General features: G+C 36.8%; 1 protein-coding gene across 10 annotated transcripts in view; it reads left to right on the top strand.

Annotated features, from left to right (window-relative positions):
- DMD (dystrophin) overlaps positions 1 to 15546 on the top strand; it is a 1193355-nt gene that overhangs the window by 913618 nt on the left and 264191 nt on the right. For all 10 annotated transcript variants that reach the window (XM_054050408.1, XM_054050369.1, XM_054050393.1 and 7 more), the window contains one exon: positions 15039 to 15250. In XM_054050408.1, the coding sequence (XP_053906383.1) occupies positions 15039 to 15250 (212 nt within the window). The remainder of the gene's footprint in view (positions 1 to 15038; positions 15251 to 15546) is intronic.

Genomic DNA, 15546 nt, shown 5'->3' with positions numbered 1-15546 from the left:
AATTACTGAACTCCATTTCGTGTGGTAATTAAGGTGGAACATAACTGGCCAGTTGCAGATTAGCACTTCTAAGAAAGGTTAAGGTTTTCAGCGTTTTTATGGATTATTAAAATTGCCTGTAAGACACAGAATTGCAAAAATGAAAATGCAACAAGTATGTGTAACTGTGAAAAATTCACCAAATGATTTTGATACAGATGGCAGTGGATGTGCAACAGCACAGTTCCTGGCAACTTCTGTACTTCAGGGGTTTCCAAACAGATTTTTTGATGCTTATGTAAACTGACTCAACTTCAACATTTAAAAGTTCAATTAAAATCAAACTGTTAATTAAAAGTTTTAACTGAAATTACTCAAGCTCTATATAAAGACAGTGAAAACTAGGATAATAGTGAGACTTTTCTGTGTAAATTGGATGCTTTTCTTAAAAACGGAGCTTTATAACTCCCTTAAAGAAAAAAAGGGAATGCATCCAAACCATATGATGCAAGATTTTTGAGACTTTCAGACTTCGAGCATATGTAGTAGCCCTTGCATTTAGCATGAAATAGAAATATCCTATCTAAAAAAAAGAAAAAAAGAACATAATTTTCCATGATCTTGAGCAACTCACAGATTTTAAGTTTAGACAGCAGTGCTATTGGTTGCCTAAATGGACCTTATATAAACACACTAATGGTATTTCATCAGTAGATAGGAAATCTAAATTACTTGCAAAATAGTCTTTAACTTTGAGGAATAATTCTTAAAGTGCAAAATTCTAATGAAGTTATAAATCGTAGGCCATTGTTTTTTCCTCTTTCACTTTTGGATGTTGATAATTTTGGATATTTACTTGCAATAGAGATGGGCCACAAGTATGGTTTAAGTGGTACAAATATTTTTAATGGCAAATTATTAAAAGATATGAAAGAAAGATTTTGCATCCTGAGAACTATTCTTAATTTATTTCACACTTGCATACTATTAAATTCTTAAATATTCTTCAGAAGGACATGGTACTAATAATTTCAGAGACAACAAAGTTGTGGTTTGATCCCACATAGCAACTAAACACGGTGCAACTGCCTGCTTACCTCCCCCCTCCAAGGTGGGATGGGGTGATGATAATAATAGTAATAACAACTACTACTTGTGAGTTGAGATAAAGAAAGTTTAATAGGACAACAAAAGGGAGAGAGAAGAGTACTAATAACTACAATAAAACAATATACAAAACTTGATGAACAACACAATTGCTCATCATCCACTGACTGATACCCAGCATGTCCTCAAGCAGCCATCTCTGTCCCCCAGCCAGCTCCCCCCAGTTTATACAGTGAGCACGGCATTATATGGTATGGAACATCCCTTTGACCAGCTTGGGTCAGGTGTCCTGACTGTGCCTCCTTCCAGCTTCTTGTGCTCCTCCCTTCTGGCAGAAGATGGGAACCTGAAAAGTCCTTGACTTAGTGTAAGCACTACTCAGCAACGACTAACAACTGGAACAGGTTTCCCAGAGATGGTAGATACCCCATTCCTGGAAACATTCAAGGTCAGTTGGGGTGGGGCTCTGAGCAACCTGGTCTAGTTGAAGATGTCTCTGCTCACTGCAGGGGAGTTGGACTAGATGACCTTTATGGTCCCTTCCAATCCAAACCATTCTATGATTCTATGATCAGTGCGTTATCAACATCATTCTCATAATTATTATTTTCATACTATGAAAATAATTTTAAAGATGCGATGCAGCATTATGAAAAGACACTTGAGCTACCTCTGAGACTGAAAGCTGCCTATGCTCTTGGCTGATGGGGGTTTGTTTGGGCTCCAAGTCTGCACCTCCAGCCACGCTCCTAGCACTGTCCCCTTCCATGTGTCTCTTTAATTTTGCTTCTCCAAATGCCCCTCTTCATGCTTCTCCTTGCCTCTTTCCTGTTGTGTTTCCTCACCAGCCTCCCACTGTGCCTGCTGCTACCCTGTCTGCAGCACATTTGGGCAGAGAGAGGCACCTCTGACCTATCTCTCTGATAGGAGCTCTGGCAGGTGCCAGCTGCCCCCATGGGTGGGTCTTTGAGCCAGCTGGAACAAGCTGTCACTGACACGGGGCATCTCCTGGGCTCCTCCCAAGCAATCCATGAGCCCTGGCTGGCCTCGCTACCCCTTAGAGTTGCACTGCCTGAGCAGAGGCAGCAGATCAGAAAGTTGCCAGGCTTCCACTTGACCTGGGACATAAGCAGAGCCTATGAACTCTTTCCTGAAGATCACAAGACCTCCCGAAGGTGCATTTTCCTGTACTTCCCTTCCTCCTTCCTCTATCGCTCATATGGAAATACTGTTTTGCATAATCAGTTTAACTCATTTCTGAGTGGCTTCTTCCCTCATTCTTCTGTTTGCACCTTATCTTAACACTCGTCTTTCCCTCTGACAATGCCCTCCTGCTTACCTCCTCTTTCTAGGACTAGTCTTGTGAAAATCGCAGTGGTAGCTCAGAGCAGGGCTCTGTCCGTAACATAGGTAATGCAGGAAACCTGCATCGGAGTTAGAGATGGCTGCATAGGTTGCTTATTTAGAAGTGTTGTTGGTGTTTTCATGGCTTTGTATGGGAAGTGTCTCATTACTTTTCTGGAGTCAATGTGTGAGCTCTGGAAAAAAATGAGTTATAGCCTTTATGTTTAGATGTTAGCTTTCTTATGTTAGATTTGATCCTATCAGCTTCTCGGGTACCATTGAGTTATCTCTGAATTCTTAAGTTTATAACCCCCCAGCTGCTTGCAGCAGCATAAACAGTGCAGGTCTGTGCGTCCACCTGTCATCTTTCTGCCTGGAAACACCGCCTGTGCTTCCAGCACTGCATGCCAGAAACATCTTGAAGAGGACCAGGAGGGAGTCTCCCATCAGCAATGAAGGTGCTGTTCTCTCGTAGCTACCCACACAGGGTGACTTTTATCAGTGAGAAGTCAAAATTGCTTTCAAAGTGGTGGAAATGCTTCACCCTTGGAGATGAAGACGGGGAACGAGTAATTGTGTTTTCATTAACTAGAATAGGATCTAGCACATAAATGCTAATGTAAACACTTACACTAAGGATTAATTTAGGATTTTTTTAATTCCTGCCTTACAAATATATGATTCCATCCAAGCAATACTTGCTATTCTTGATTTTTCTTCCTAGTGGAAGCCCCCTGCAATCATTAAGTACTGACTTATTCTTTATGCCTGAAGTCAGTTTTGTGATAACATATGGATTTAATTTTTTATTTTTTTTTCCTTAAGGGATCAATGGAAATACAGTAAAAGCAAACTTTTTGTATCGTCAGAGGTGATGATGACTTTGATTTAATTTCCTTATCTGCTACAGATTTTCTTTGTAATTCCGGAAGTTTTTAATTTCCTATGTTCCATTCTTGACCTAAATAGGGTGGGATAATATGTCTTGTCTCTCAGCCTTTGTCAGTCATATGTGTTCAGAAGACTAACTTTTTGGCCTGTTTTGTTTGAATATCAAAAACTTAAGTGCTTTTTGTTTTGACCAGTGTTTTAAGGTAGTACTCTGTTAGAAGAGTAGCTTGCATAGAACATTGTATATTTGACTATAAGTGGATACATAACAGGAAAAAATATCCATTTTGCTTTACTTTTATCCATGATTATACAAACAGAAGAGCTATGATAGCTCTGTTGCAACATATTAGTCAAAATAAAAATAAACAGAAATAATAAAAAATGGATTGTTCAGAAATGGCATTTTCAAAATGTGATCATATTACTTGTCCACTGACATTTCATCCAGAGTTTGATGGGCAGCTTTTAATGTCCACAGTTATTTTAAAAACTGTGTCAGAACAGTTTATATTTGTTTATGCCAGGCCATAATTTTCTGTAGTAATTACAGAGCAAACAGGAAACAAAAGTCCTGTTTCACAGAGATTACAAGCTAAATTTAGATGCCACATAACGAGTGATATCAGGCGAAGACAGATTTTGGTGCACATTGTGTCCCATCTTCTTCTAAAATGAATGCAATACACAAAGTACATCTATTGGAACCTGCAGTTGTTCTTGGACAACCTAGTTAAGCACCCTAGAGTACGTATGGCCTACAGATTTTATTTTGGTTATCCTCAATATAAATTTATCATGGGTTTAGTTTGGCTTTAGTTGGGAATAAACCAATAACAAAAGTGTTTTGCACAGCCCAAAAGCTCCTTTGCAAGTCCAACCTGAGTAAATAATGGCTTAGTCTGTGTGAGAGAGGTCCTAAGACTTGAGTCGATGGTTGCACCAGCTGGTGGTTTCATTTTGTTATGTGTACCAAATGACCATTATGATGGCTTATGAAATACTGCAGGTAATTCAAAGAATTTAGTTTTATTACTGTTTTCAGGACCATAAGCATATGAACATGGTGGCTCTGAGGCTTTTCAGTTTGTATTTAGTGAATAGCAATGCTCACAGGATTATTTCAGCCTTTATTATGCCAAAAAAAGGGAAGGAGGGGGAAGTAGCATAAAAGTTCTAGAGACGAGCTGCTCATATTTCATCTTTCTTATGAGCAGGCCTGTTGCATGATAGGTAAGAGAATGACCCATCAGAGATTGATCGGGACTATCCCCAGCTGAGTAATAGCAAGGGAGGATAGATGTTAAATAGCCTGATATGAGGGAGAGAGTGGTGGCGTCTGGACTTGGTGAAACTTAGAACCTGAAACAGAATATTTCACAAAGTTTTTATTTCATTAAATTTGAATTGGTTTGGAACATAAATACAGAAGAGGAAATGTCAATGCTGTGGAAGTTTTTCCTGGAAGTGTCAGACTGTGTTTATGTGTGCTTCATCTTCTTAAGTATAGAAATGAGTGAGTACTCCAGATAAAGAGATATATACCTACTCACGTAGGTGAGTGAATAGAGCTCTGAAGTTGCCCCCCAGCTGACCACCAGTGAGAGGCACATGCCTTGGGGGTGCAGCAGTAGAACTACGGTGAAGATTTGGCATTGTCAGAGGTACAGCAAAATAATACAATATAATATTTGCTGTCAAATAACACAAGGAAGAAATTTGCTGTTTATTCATTGTAAAAATGAATCAAAGCCAGTTGCAGCCTTGGAATTTTTTATTTATGGATTTTGTGAGTAGCGGTGGTTCTCCTGAGGAAATTGTTTTGATTTGTGAAGAAGAAAATAGAAATACAAACAGCATGCAAAGCTTTATTTTGTAACTTGGAGCCTGATATTCACTCATTTGCAGAATTCCTAGGTCCATTGTAATTTTGTAGGCATTTTGGTACTCTGAGATTTCCCATAGCCTTGCCCATACGGTTAGAGCTGATTCTATTAAATCAAAACCAAAATAAGTCAGTGTTGAGATTAACAAGTGCGGATATATTTGAAAAGCAAGTCTCAGCCTAAACTCAGTAGGAGTTACGGTGACATTAAAAATGTACACTGTAAATATGAGTACATGACGACAACACAAAGTTATGTGGTACTAAGAATTCTGAAATGCATTGCCTGTATGCCTCATTAGGTGGGTAATGAGTTTCATACTTTTAAGACTTAAACTGCCAGGCCTACTATTATGTTTTTGCATCAGTAAGTATAGAAGTCTATGAAAGCATTAGTATATGAAAGCTGATGTACTTTAATAATGCTAATAGAATTCTTGTTTATGTTCAGAGAAAGTAGATTATCGTTTCACTGCTTTAATGTCCCATTTTTAAATACAGGCACAGAGAAGTCATATTTCTTCTGAAAAAAAGGTTTTCTTAAACATTTTGTAGATAGGTTGATTATTACAAATGCTATCATCCATGAACAGAGATTAGATTTATAATTATAAATTATTTCCCTTCTAATAGCATAAGTAACCAAAATCCTAGAAAAAAGATTAATGGACATTTGGGCAAAGATAAATACTAAAATACATAGTCCTATCTAATTAATAACGACATTTCTAAAAAAAAAGACAGAAATTAATGATTTTTTCCTATTAAGTTCTTTGAAAACTTTTCTCTAAATTTTAAACTGAAATGATTGAATCCCTTGCATATTCACTTATCTAGTTAATCAGATTAGTCATAATCTCATGGCTTTGGTTTGGGAACCTTCTCTCAGTCTAAATATAATTTCTAACTCTAACGTAAGTCTTCATAATTACATGATGAATATTTAAGAAAGTAGCTAAATTCAGTAATAGAGTAGGTATTTTCTCTATAGAACGAAGGAAATTTAATAAAGCACAGATTTTGAAAGATTAAATTAAATCATTACAGCAAGGGAGCCTTCTGATTTTTCAGTTAGTACAATGTTACTAAAAATATTATTTTTTTATATCATCTAAATACGAGTCTCTGCAGAAAAAAAAAATTTAGTTAACTTCTGATGGCTTGTCCATATGCATCCTGCTCCTGGACACAGGAAACAATCACTACTGACTCTGCACTCTGCCTGATCAGTGCGACTGACTGTGGTGATCTATTTCTCCATAAATGTCCTGCTCTACTTCTCAAGATTCTGATGACAAGAGTTATCAGAAGTTCATTCCCTAGTCTGTCTGTCCATTTCTCTAGTCAAAACTTGCCTGTGTATGTATATACATATTTTGCTTTCTGTAGGTTTCTAGAAAAATTACACTTAGGTTTGTTGCCTATTCTGTACTTAATCCTAAAGAATCTTAATTCTTTTTAGTATAAGAGGTAATTTGTTAGATTAAAATTTTGCATATTATATAAACATTTATAATGTAAAGCAAATGCTTTTCCTAATCATGCATATCATGATCTATTTTCATTTTCATTTAGTGAAAAAAAAAGATCATGAATACTTAATTTGAGAGGTGATAAATGTTATAAACAAAAATACTTTTAAATACTTGACAAACTAGTGAATGCTTTCTGAAAGGCCTGTTTTCCAAGTAATAAGCTCTTGCACGCTCTTCTCAGTTCTCAGTCATGAAAGTTGCTTTCTGTTTGTTACAAGAAACTGATTTCTTTAGATGTGCTACCAGCTTAGTCTGGTCTCTGACTCCCACTCTGTGCAGAAAGGTATAAGGCATGCTTCACAGTGCTGAAAAATTATTCACTTGGAGCTTAGTGGTAACCACTTGACAGTTTTCAGTTCATTCTGTTTGATCTGGCACTTCCAAAGGAATAGAGTGACCTTCATTAGTTTGACCATATGGAAGTGGTTTTGAGATAAAAGAAAAATAGGCTTACCCTAGTGAAACAAAACTAAATTAAATCTTAGATTTGTGGTAGCTGGAAATAATTACCCCCCAAAAGTATCAAACCACAAAATGAGATTAGGAGTGCATATGGGTTTAAAATAAACATTTAAATCTACTGAAATCTCTCTTATTGCCTGTCTTTCTTAACCTCTGAGAAGCCAAAGAAGGTAACAAACTCTCTTCTTGGGCTTTTATGACCTAACAGGACTTTCAGGTACATTTTTGTTGCTCTTTATCACCCTAGAAAGACAACTGAAGGCTTTGAGCACTTTTTCTTCCTGGTTTCCCTTGTGGTACCTTTTATCTCTAGAATATTGCATAATAGTATAGAGGATTACAGTTCCTTCCTTCTTCCCAGGTATTATTCGTTCATTTGTTTACATGCAGCTTAATTTGTGTACATACTTTCTGGTTTGCTTAATTTTTTTCTAAGCTGTTGCCTTTTTAAAAAAAAAAAAATCTGTTGTTACATATTATTATGAAACGGAACAATCTTTCTTTAAATACCTTATTGATTTATGGTGCATAAAAGCCACGTCTAACATCTTAGTGGCATAAACAGCAGACTTCACATTAAGCTAGATATTCTAAGTAAACACACTAATATTAATTTTTAGTTTATTGGCTAAATGTTCTTATCACATTACTGACCATCTAATGGAGGCATAAAATCATAGAATTGAATCATAGAATCACTAGTTGGAAAGGACCTACTGGATCATCGAGTCCAACCATTCCTATCAATCCCTAAACCATGCCCCTCAGCACCTCATCCACCCGTCCCTTAAACACCTCCAGGGAAGGTGACTCAACCACCTCCCTGGGCAGCCTGTTCCAGTGCCCAGTGACCCTTTCTGTGAAGAATTTTTTCCTGATGTCCAGCCTGAAACTCCCCTGGCAGAGCTTGAGGCCATTTCCCCTTGTTCTGTCCCCCATCACTTGGGAGAAGAGGCCAGCTCCCTCCTCTCCACAACCTCCTTTCAGGATAGTTGTAGAGAGCAATAAGGTCTCCCCTCAGCCTCCTCTTTACCAGGCTAAACAACCCCAGCTCTCTCAGCCGCTCCTCATAGGACTTGTTCTCCAGCCCCCTCACCACTCTAAATGCCACTCTAAATGTCTTAGATGACACATTATTAGTGGTTTCCCGTATTTAGTTAAAGTGTTGCCATAACTTTCTAAGGACTTTGCTTAATAAGTATGACTTCTATAAGCCTCTGTAAAAGATTAAGAGAAATACTGCTCTACAAGAAAAGATAAAGAAGGACAGATGAAGCACGAATTACTCTCTGGGTATCTGAGTAGGCTGGCTCCAACTGTTCTCTACTGTGTACTCTGTCCTATCCAGCTCTACTCCACACTGATGGCCTACAGGCAGCAACTTAGTAGATGTTATAACTGTTCCTATAACTTGTTAAGTACTTCAGCATTTAGAAAATAAATGTTTTAAACTTGTCCCCATTTGACTCTGCGTCTACCATCCAAATGTTCTCCCTGGACTGTTCTCCCTCAGTTTCACGACTGTTTATAAAAACAGAGCTGGCATCCTTTTGTCAAGGGATATCATGTGATAGGATTTATTGAAGTGATTCGTCCTTGAATAATAAGACCCAGGTCAGATACCTCCTGTTCTGGAAGGCAGCAGAAGGGAAGGTAGAGCACTTTCAGCAAGAAATAATTGACAAATGGAGAACTTCAATGGAATCTTTTTCCTAGAGAAAAGAAATAGTTTGGGTTTGCATGATTGTTGTGCTTTCAGAATGGTCTTGTAGCTGAATGAAAAACATATCTTTTTCCTCATAATTTGTTCATCCTTACTATGTGGGAAATGATACTGTTTACTGAAGGAAAAGGAAAAGAGCAAAAAAGGTGCAGTAACCTGCTATGTTTCTGTTTTAGTTCGTATTTTCTAGTTCCTCCATCATACCGCTCAGAAAACCTGCTTACTGTTCAGTAAGACATGCTTGAAGTTTTTAGGATTGGGAAAAGTAGTGTTCTAAACAGCCGCAAAAGTTTGACCTGTCTAAATTTTATATGGATAAATGTATGGATTATTTAAAAGCGTATGAATTAAAAGGAAATGTGTAACAGCTATCCAGAACATTCAAAGAAAAGTTTAATATGGGGCTGCAACTCCAATAGAAATGAATCAAACCTGTCAAACCATTCAAAGATGAAGCTTAAAATGTATACTTATCCTTGAAAACAGTTTCGTAAAGGACCTAAACTCTAGGGAGCTATAGGAGTAATCTCTAGGGTAATGTAAGTAATTTTCATGATAGCATGTGATTGGAAAAAAATCTTTTGTTGATGGCTTTGAAAGTGTGATAGTGTGCTTCCAGGGCAACAAATGACATTCTGAGCTTGGGCAGTTTTTCACCTGTCCCTCCCCAAAATCTGCTGGTTTTATGTTTTTGGCATTTTCTAATATTACAGTCTCTTGGTAATGAGTTTAGCTCTGCATAGTTTAGCTAGCATGTCTTGCTGTGTACAGCCATTGTGTTTAAAGGTTACTCAGTAACCTAAAAATGAAGATCTCAGTTACCCTTTTTTCTTTCAACGCACTGAGTGTTTCATGTTGCTAAAAGTCGTGGGGGGAAACATTTAAGATTTGAGAGTTTGTGACAAGAATATGAAACTATGCATAAGTCATTTTTCTGAATTGTCTCAGTATGTCTTTTTATCATTATTGTTGTTACAAGGTATAAGTAAATTGAAGCACTCAAAGATGCATATAAAGTAGTTTTCATTTTTCAGCTAAGGAATATCAGTAGCTGCTTTTGGTAACGTGAATTATAACTGTCCATAATTCTGCTGTTCTCCAGTTATATCCTGTAGCAGGTCAGATTGCATTAGTACCTCTAGTCTTCAAATCTATGAACCTGCAGCGAAAAAATTAATTTTATAGGAAAATGTCAATATATTGACAACAATGCTTTTGAAAAGCACTTTCCTATAAAGCAAAATGAGTACAGCTTACATAATTTGTTGCTCAAGGACAGTGGAAATTTTCTACCTTGCAAATTCTGTTGCTATTTATTTACTTATTCGGTTTTTTCAGAGTATGTACTGGATTCAAGGGACTTATCAAACTGGCATGGAATGATTGCTTTTTTCATCTTTGTGTAGGCTAAATGTAACATAATAACATGAAAATTATTTCTACTGTGACTGATAACTTCTTCTCAGACTCCTGTTGTTTCCACTGCTCTTATTTTATAAATAGAAGAGAGTAAACTCAGCAAAGAGTGTTACATTTGTCTTATCAATGATACGAACTCTTAATAGAGAAAAAGAGATCTATTTTTATTTATTATACCTAAGTATGAAAAAAGTATAAAAATTTTCATTAATAAACAAAAATAAACCTTAAGCCAACAGTCTTCTTTACTGAGAATGTTCTTTCCTCCATGTACTAAATCAATAATAACCAGGTTGAAAAATAGTTATCTTGTGTTTGATTGCTTTAAATGCAGTTTTCTACTTTGTTATTGCTTCTAATAACTTACTAAAACTGTGGTTAGTTCAGCAGAATTTCTTTTGCCCATCTTAGTGATATAATCACTATTGGATTACTGGTGAATAGCAGTAATAAAAAGAGAAATTGAATAGCAACCTTGATATTACATACTGGCAGAATCTCACCATATCCCTAAATTATTAATTTGAGGGAGTTCAGTGTTGAACTGGGCATGGTTGGAACCACCCTGGGACGCTTTCCAATAAACAAGCACAAAACTTTTGTAGGTGAAGTACAATGAAGACTTCTGCCTGGAGCACTGTGATTAGAAAATGAATGGAATTTGGGCTTCACGTCAGGAAATAACCTGTTGTATGTATTTTCATTTTCTTTCTGATTTTCAGTTTAGTATTGTTGTCAAATATTTTCTTTTTTTTATATTCAAGTATTCAAGTAAAATTAGGTGATGGGCACATGGATTGATAAAATAATTTTAAATTACTTCTTTTCTTTAAGTCTTTTTTTCAGATTGACCATTTGTAGATTGCTTGGTAAATAAGTACTATACTGAACAATTAAGAATCCTCTTGAGAAATTACAAATACTGATCCTTACAATAAAGATATTGTGCTGTTACCAAATTTGGGGCATGTGTGTGTGTGTGTGTGTAAGTGGGTACAAAGGGGGAATGCCAGGCTTAAAAAGAGATTAGGCTTTGGAATGGAGAAACTACTGAACTAGTGGGGGGGAAAGACTTTTGACATCATTTCTAATTATCTAACATTCCTGTGCTTCAGCGATATTAATAGTGCACATGGAACCATATTTTTTCTGTGTGCCTAGGTGTTTTCAATGTGTGGTCGTCATGGCATGTTTGTGATAGTGCAATGATATATAAAAGATAAGATCAGAAGCTGATCTCAATAATATGCTGTTTTAATCCAGAGTGCAGTAAGGACAATCACATTATTTATTCCTGGCAAAGTGTACTTTTTTAGCCATAGTAAATATTCATGCTCAGGTTTCTAAATATCTTGTAATATTTGCAATAACCTTTTGTCTGTTTTTGTTTTTATATATATATATATATAATTTATTGAATGTTATTTGTTGAAGATCTTAAATTCAGAGTAGGACGTAGTGATCAAGTTTTTTCTTTATTTCTCCAAAACTTGGGGAATTCCATTTCCAGAACACTTCCTTCACATTCCATTGATTCTTCTATTTTTCTGGTTTGGGAACTCTTATTTCTTATTTCTAGGGTTATCTTTCTGGTTCCAGGAAAGGGTGATTGAACTTAGGAAGAAATTAATTTTCCATCTGCTGGATCCCATCTTTTCAATGTAACCTCAAGGTTTTTATAAAGTCTCAACGGACAAAATAAACCTTCCAAGGCTATGTGCAGAGTGTTAGCCTGAAAGAACTTTATGCTGAGATTCCTCATTGCTATCTTATAAAACACTCTAATAAACCTATTCCTGTTAGTACCCAGAGAAAGCCTTTTATATGTGCCAGTGCCCTTGCACCCTGTGCCAGTGCCCTGTCCCCCGATGTCCAGAATGATTTAAAAATTGTCTTCTGCTGTCCAACAACATTATTTCATAGCAATTATCTGATCCTTCTCATCTGCAGTCAGTAATTGATTCGCTGTAGGTGAGGGGTTCATGAGTTGTTGGGTTCAGTTCTAACAAAATATACAGTCAAATTAGATATTCTGAACTTTTTTGCTTAGCATAAACCTATAAGTGGTATTGACCTTTATTTCTGTGGGAAACTTCCCACTAAAAAGTATCCACAGGAGCAAAATGAATCCTGACGAGACAGTGATTTAACTGGTTTTCAGTGCATTTCGGAGGTGAATTATCGTATTTTAAGCTTTAGAAGCTTGGTGGGGGGATGTTATTCAAAAGCAAATAAACAGTCCCCATTCAAATGGGAGCATAATTTAGAAGATGTAAATTTACAGTAATGACGGGATTTTCATGTTACCTTAAACTAAATAATGTCGTAATTATCCTCTCTAATAAGTTATCTCTACATATTTTGTCTTATATATTACTGCACTGTTTGGCATATTCTACCTCAGGAAGACCATTTACATTTACATTGCAATTATGTAGCTGTCATGGTATTTTTATCCCCAGCTGAAGTACTTTGTTTAGTGGGTTTTGTCAGTCACTGGCTCCAGAGAACAACATTTCAATATTTTTTGGTTCAGATTACCTAGTAAATTCTTAAACTCTTCAATGCCAGTCTGTAATAAAGCAAAACCATTACTTGTGTTATTTTTTAACTGTCCTTGTCAGAAGTTTTTCTTTTCCTTTTTTTTTTGAGGGAGGTAACCCAAGTATTTTCATGAGGAAATGTGTTTCGTAGATTTGGAGCTTGTGTATTCATAGTCACTTGTGTAAATGGGATTCTGATATCCTGAATACAGCTTTTACTATGCAGTTTGATTCCCCTCTTGGGTGGGAGAATCGGTAATCATGGAATCCCAGGACTGTGGTATGTGATGAAAACCTCAGTCTTGCTGAGAAAAGCACAGTCCCTAGAGAAGTACTGCTAATGTATATGTCTTATTTAGATACAAACCTCATGAGATGTTAAGGAACAGATCCACCTACCAGTATTTTTATTTTTGTTGATAAGAATTATCAGCATTTCTTACTAAAAGCCTCTATTAGAAAAAAAATAATGTAGACCCAGTTTTCTTTTGAAGTTCTACCACAGAATATTCCTTCGTCTCTTATTCCCCTCCCCCCCGCCCTCCAAAAAACCCTCATACCAACAAAGAAACGACTAATAAAACAAAAATAGGTGGGATTTTTGTAGCATTTTCCATGGACAGCTGACATAAACAAGCTATTATACTTTTGTCAGCTCTGTACCAAAATCTCCAGGCTGCCAGGAATCAAAAGATACCACGCAGACTGTCTGAGTCTATGGAGGAAGGAGCTTGAGTAGTTATTTGCAGGAAATAGGTGACATATATGAGCCGTTCTGCCAGCAACCCTGTGAAAAGTGTTTGTGTTGTCATTGTCCTCTAGACCTCCAGCACAACCCTTGAGCCACATGTTGTAGCCATAGCACAGAAATTTTACTTGAGCAGCTCAGGAATACTTCTGTTCTTTACCCTCCCTGTAAACCACAGTCTGTTGTTTCAAGTATACCCTAAAGCTTAAGTCAGAATTCTTCATCACGAGTTGTTGTTTTGTGACCTTCGTATACAGCTTTCTAATACGAGGGGCTAGATATGTTTCAAATTAAATTTAACTATTTAGACCTTAGGATATCCTTGCTTTGCTCTGATTGTGCTTTGTGTTTTCTAGTTCTGTTCTTCAGTTCTTTTTACATTTCCTTTCACTTGAACATGCTGCTAAATGTATTTATTCAGTTTTTCTCCCTAAGCTTGAGCAGGGCATGTTGACAGGTTTTCTTCTCTTTCTCTACACCTCACCTGACTCCATGGAAAGATTTTTGTCCCTTCTTTGGCCTGCACCATTCTGGTCAATCCTGCAGTGAGAGACGCAGTGTTGGAAGTACTGCTTAGTGATAATTCTAGTTCCTTTCTGAGTAGTCTAGGGATCTCTGTTCCCCTCCTTACAACGCATCAATGCAGTGAGGCAGTCTTCAAGAAAATATTGAGAACGTAGGGTTTCCTGATGTTTTTATGCTACAATGGACAAGTCTGACACTGGATGCTAGGCAACACTAATTATCAGTGATTTTAGTGATTATTAAATTCCCACAAATCACATTTCTTTCAAATAGTGGATAAAACTAATCATTATTTTATAATTAACATCAAAATTTGATAGGTTTTTAGACACTGTAAGAATTGAATAAAACATAGCCCTTAATTATAGCTTGCAATAAATCTTTAAGTTATATTACTGAATGGACTTGTTCTTCAGAAAATATTAAACATTGTGTTGATTTGGTAAGAATGAAAAATTATTGCTGATGCTTTTTTTTCAAATGTGCTCCTGTTTCATAATGCTTTTTGATGCATGAACACGATATGTCTGGCTGCATATGTATTGAAACACATGCTGTGTACCATACACAGTGTCATGCTGTGTGACCCAGGACAGTTTATCTGTTCTTCTCTGCTAAAATAATATGGTGATTTCTAGAAACGTGTAAATATTAATTTTTAATCACAAGAGAGAAAGAGAGAAAGAGGAAGAGAGAAAGAAAGAGCGAGAGAGAAAGAGAGAAAGAGGAAGGAAGGAAGGAAGGAAGGAAGGAAGGAAGGAAGGAAGGAAGGAAGGAAGGAAGGAAGGAAGGAAGGAAGGAAGGAAGGAAGGAAGGAAGGAAGGAAGAGTTAGCTTTTAAGTGACTCAGCTTTTGTTTTTCCTTTGTGTTTCACCAGTTGAAAAGATACAGAGCCAGTGGGATGAAGTGCATGGACACCTCCAAAACCGGAGACAGCAGCTTCATGAGATGTTAAAGGATTCAACGCAATGGCTAGAAGCTAAACGAGAAGCTGAGCAGGTTCTTGAACAAGCAAAAGCTAAGCTTGAGTCATGGAAAGAAATTTCCTACACCGTGGAAGCTCTAAAAAAGCAGAACACTGAGCTTAAGGTCAGTACTGAGAATTGAAGTATTTCCTCTTCAGTTAATGGGATTGTTAAAAAAAATGCCCTCTATTGGACAATGTATATTAGACATTAATTAACATACAAAGTCTAATGCGGGTCACATAATCCTTGAACATAATTGATCTTATCAGCCACAACAAATAGCTGACTGATCTTGCAGGAAGAATACCTACCTTTTCAGCACAAGTATTTCTCCTTCTGTACAGTAGCCTCAGCTGCGATACTGGTGCTGCAGATTGGGAGATCCTGTCCTACTGATATGACTGTCTGCACTAATAA

Source organism: Cuculus canorus, chromosome 1 (assembly GCF_017976375.1).
Source record: "Cuculus canorus isolate bCucCan1 chromosome 1, bCucCan1.pri, whole genome shotgun sequence".
NCBI lineage: Eukaryota > Metazoa > Chordata > Aves > Cuculiformes > Cuculidae > Cuculus > Cuculus canorus.
Note: the sequence above shows the minus strand (reverse complement) of the source record. Positions and strands in the feature narration are given on the sequence as shown.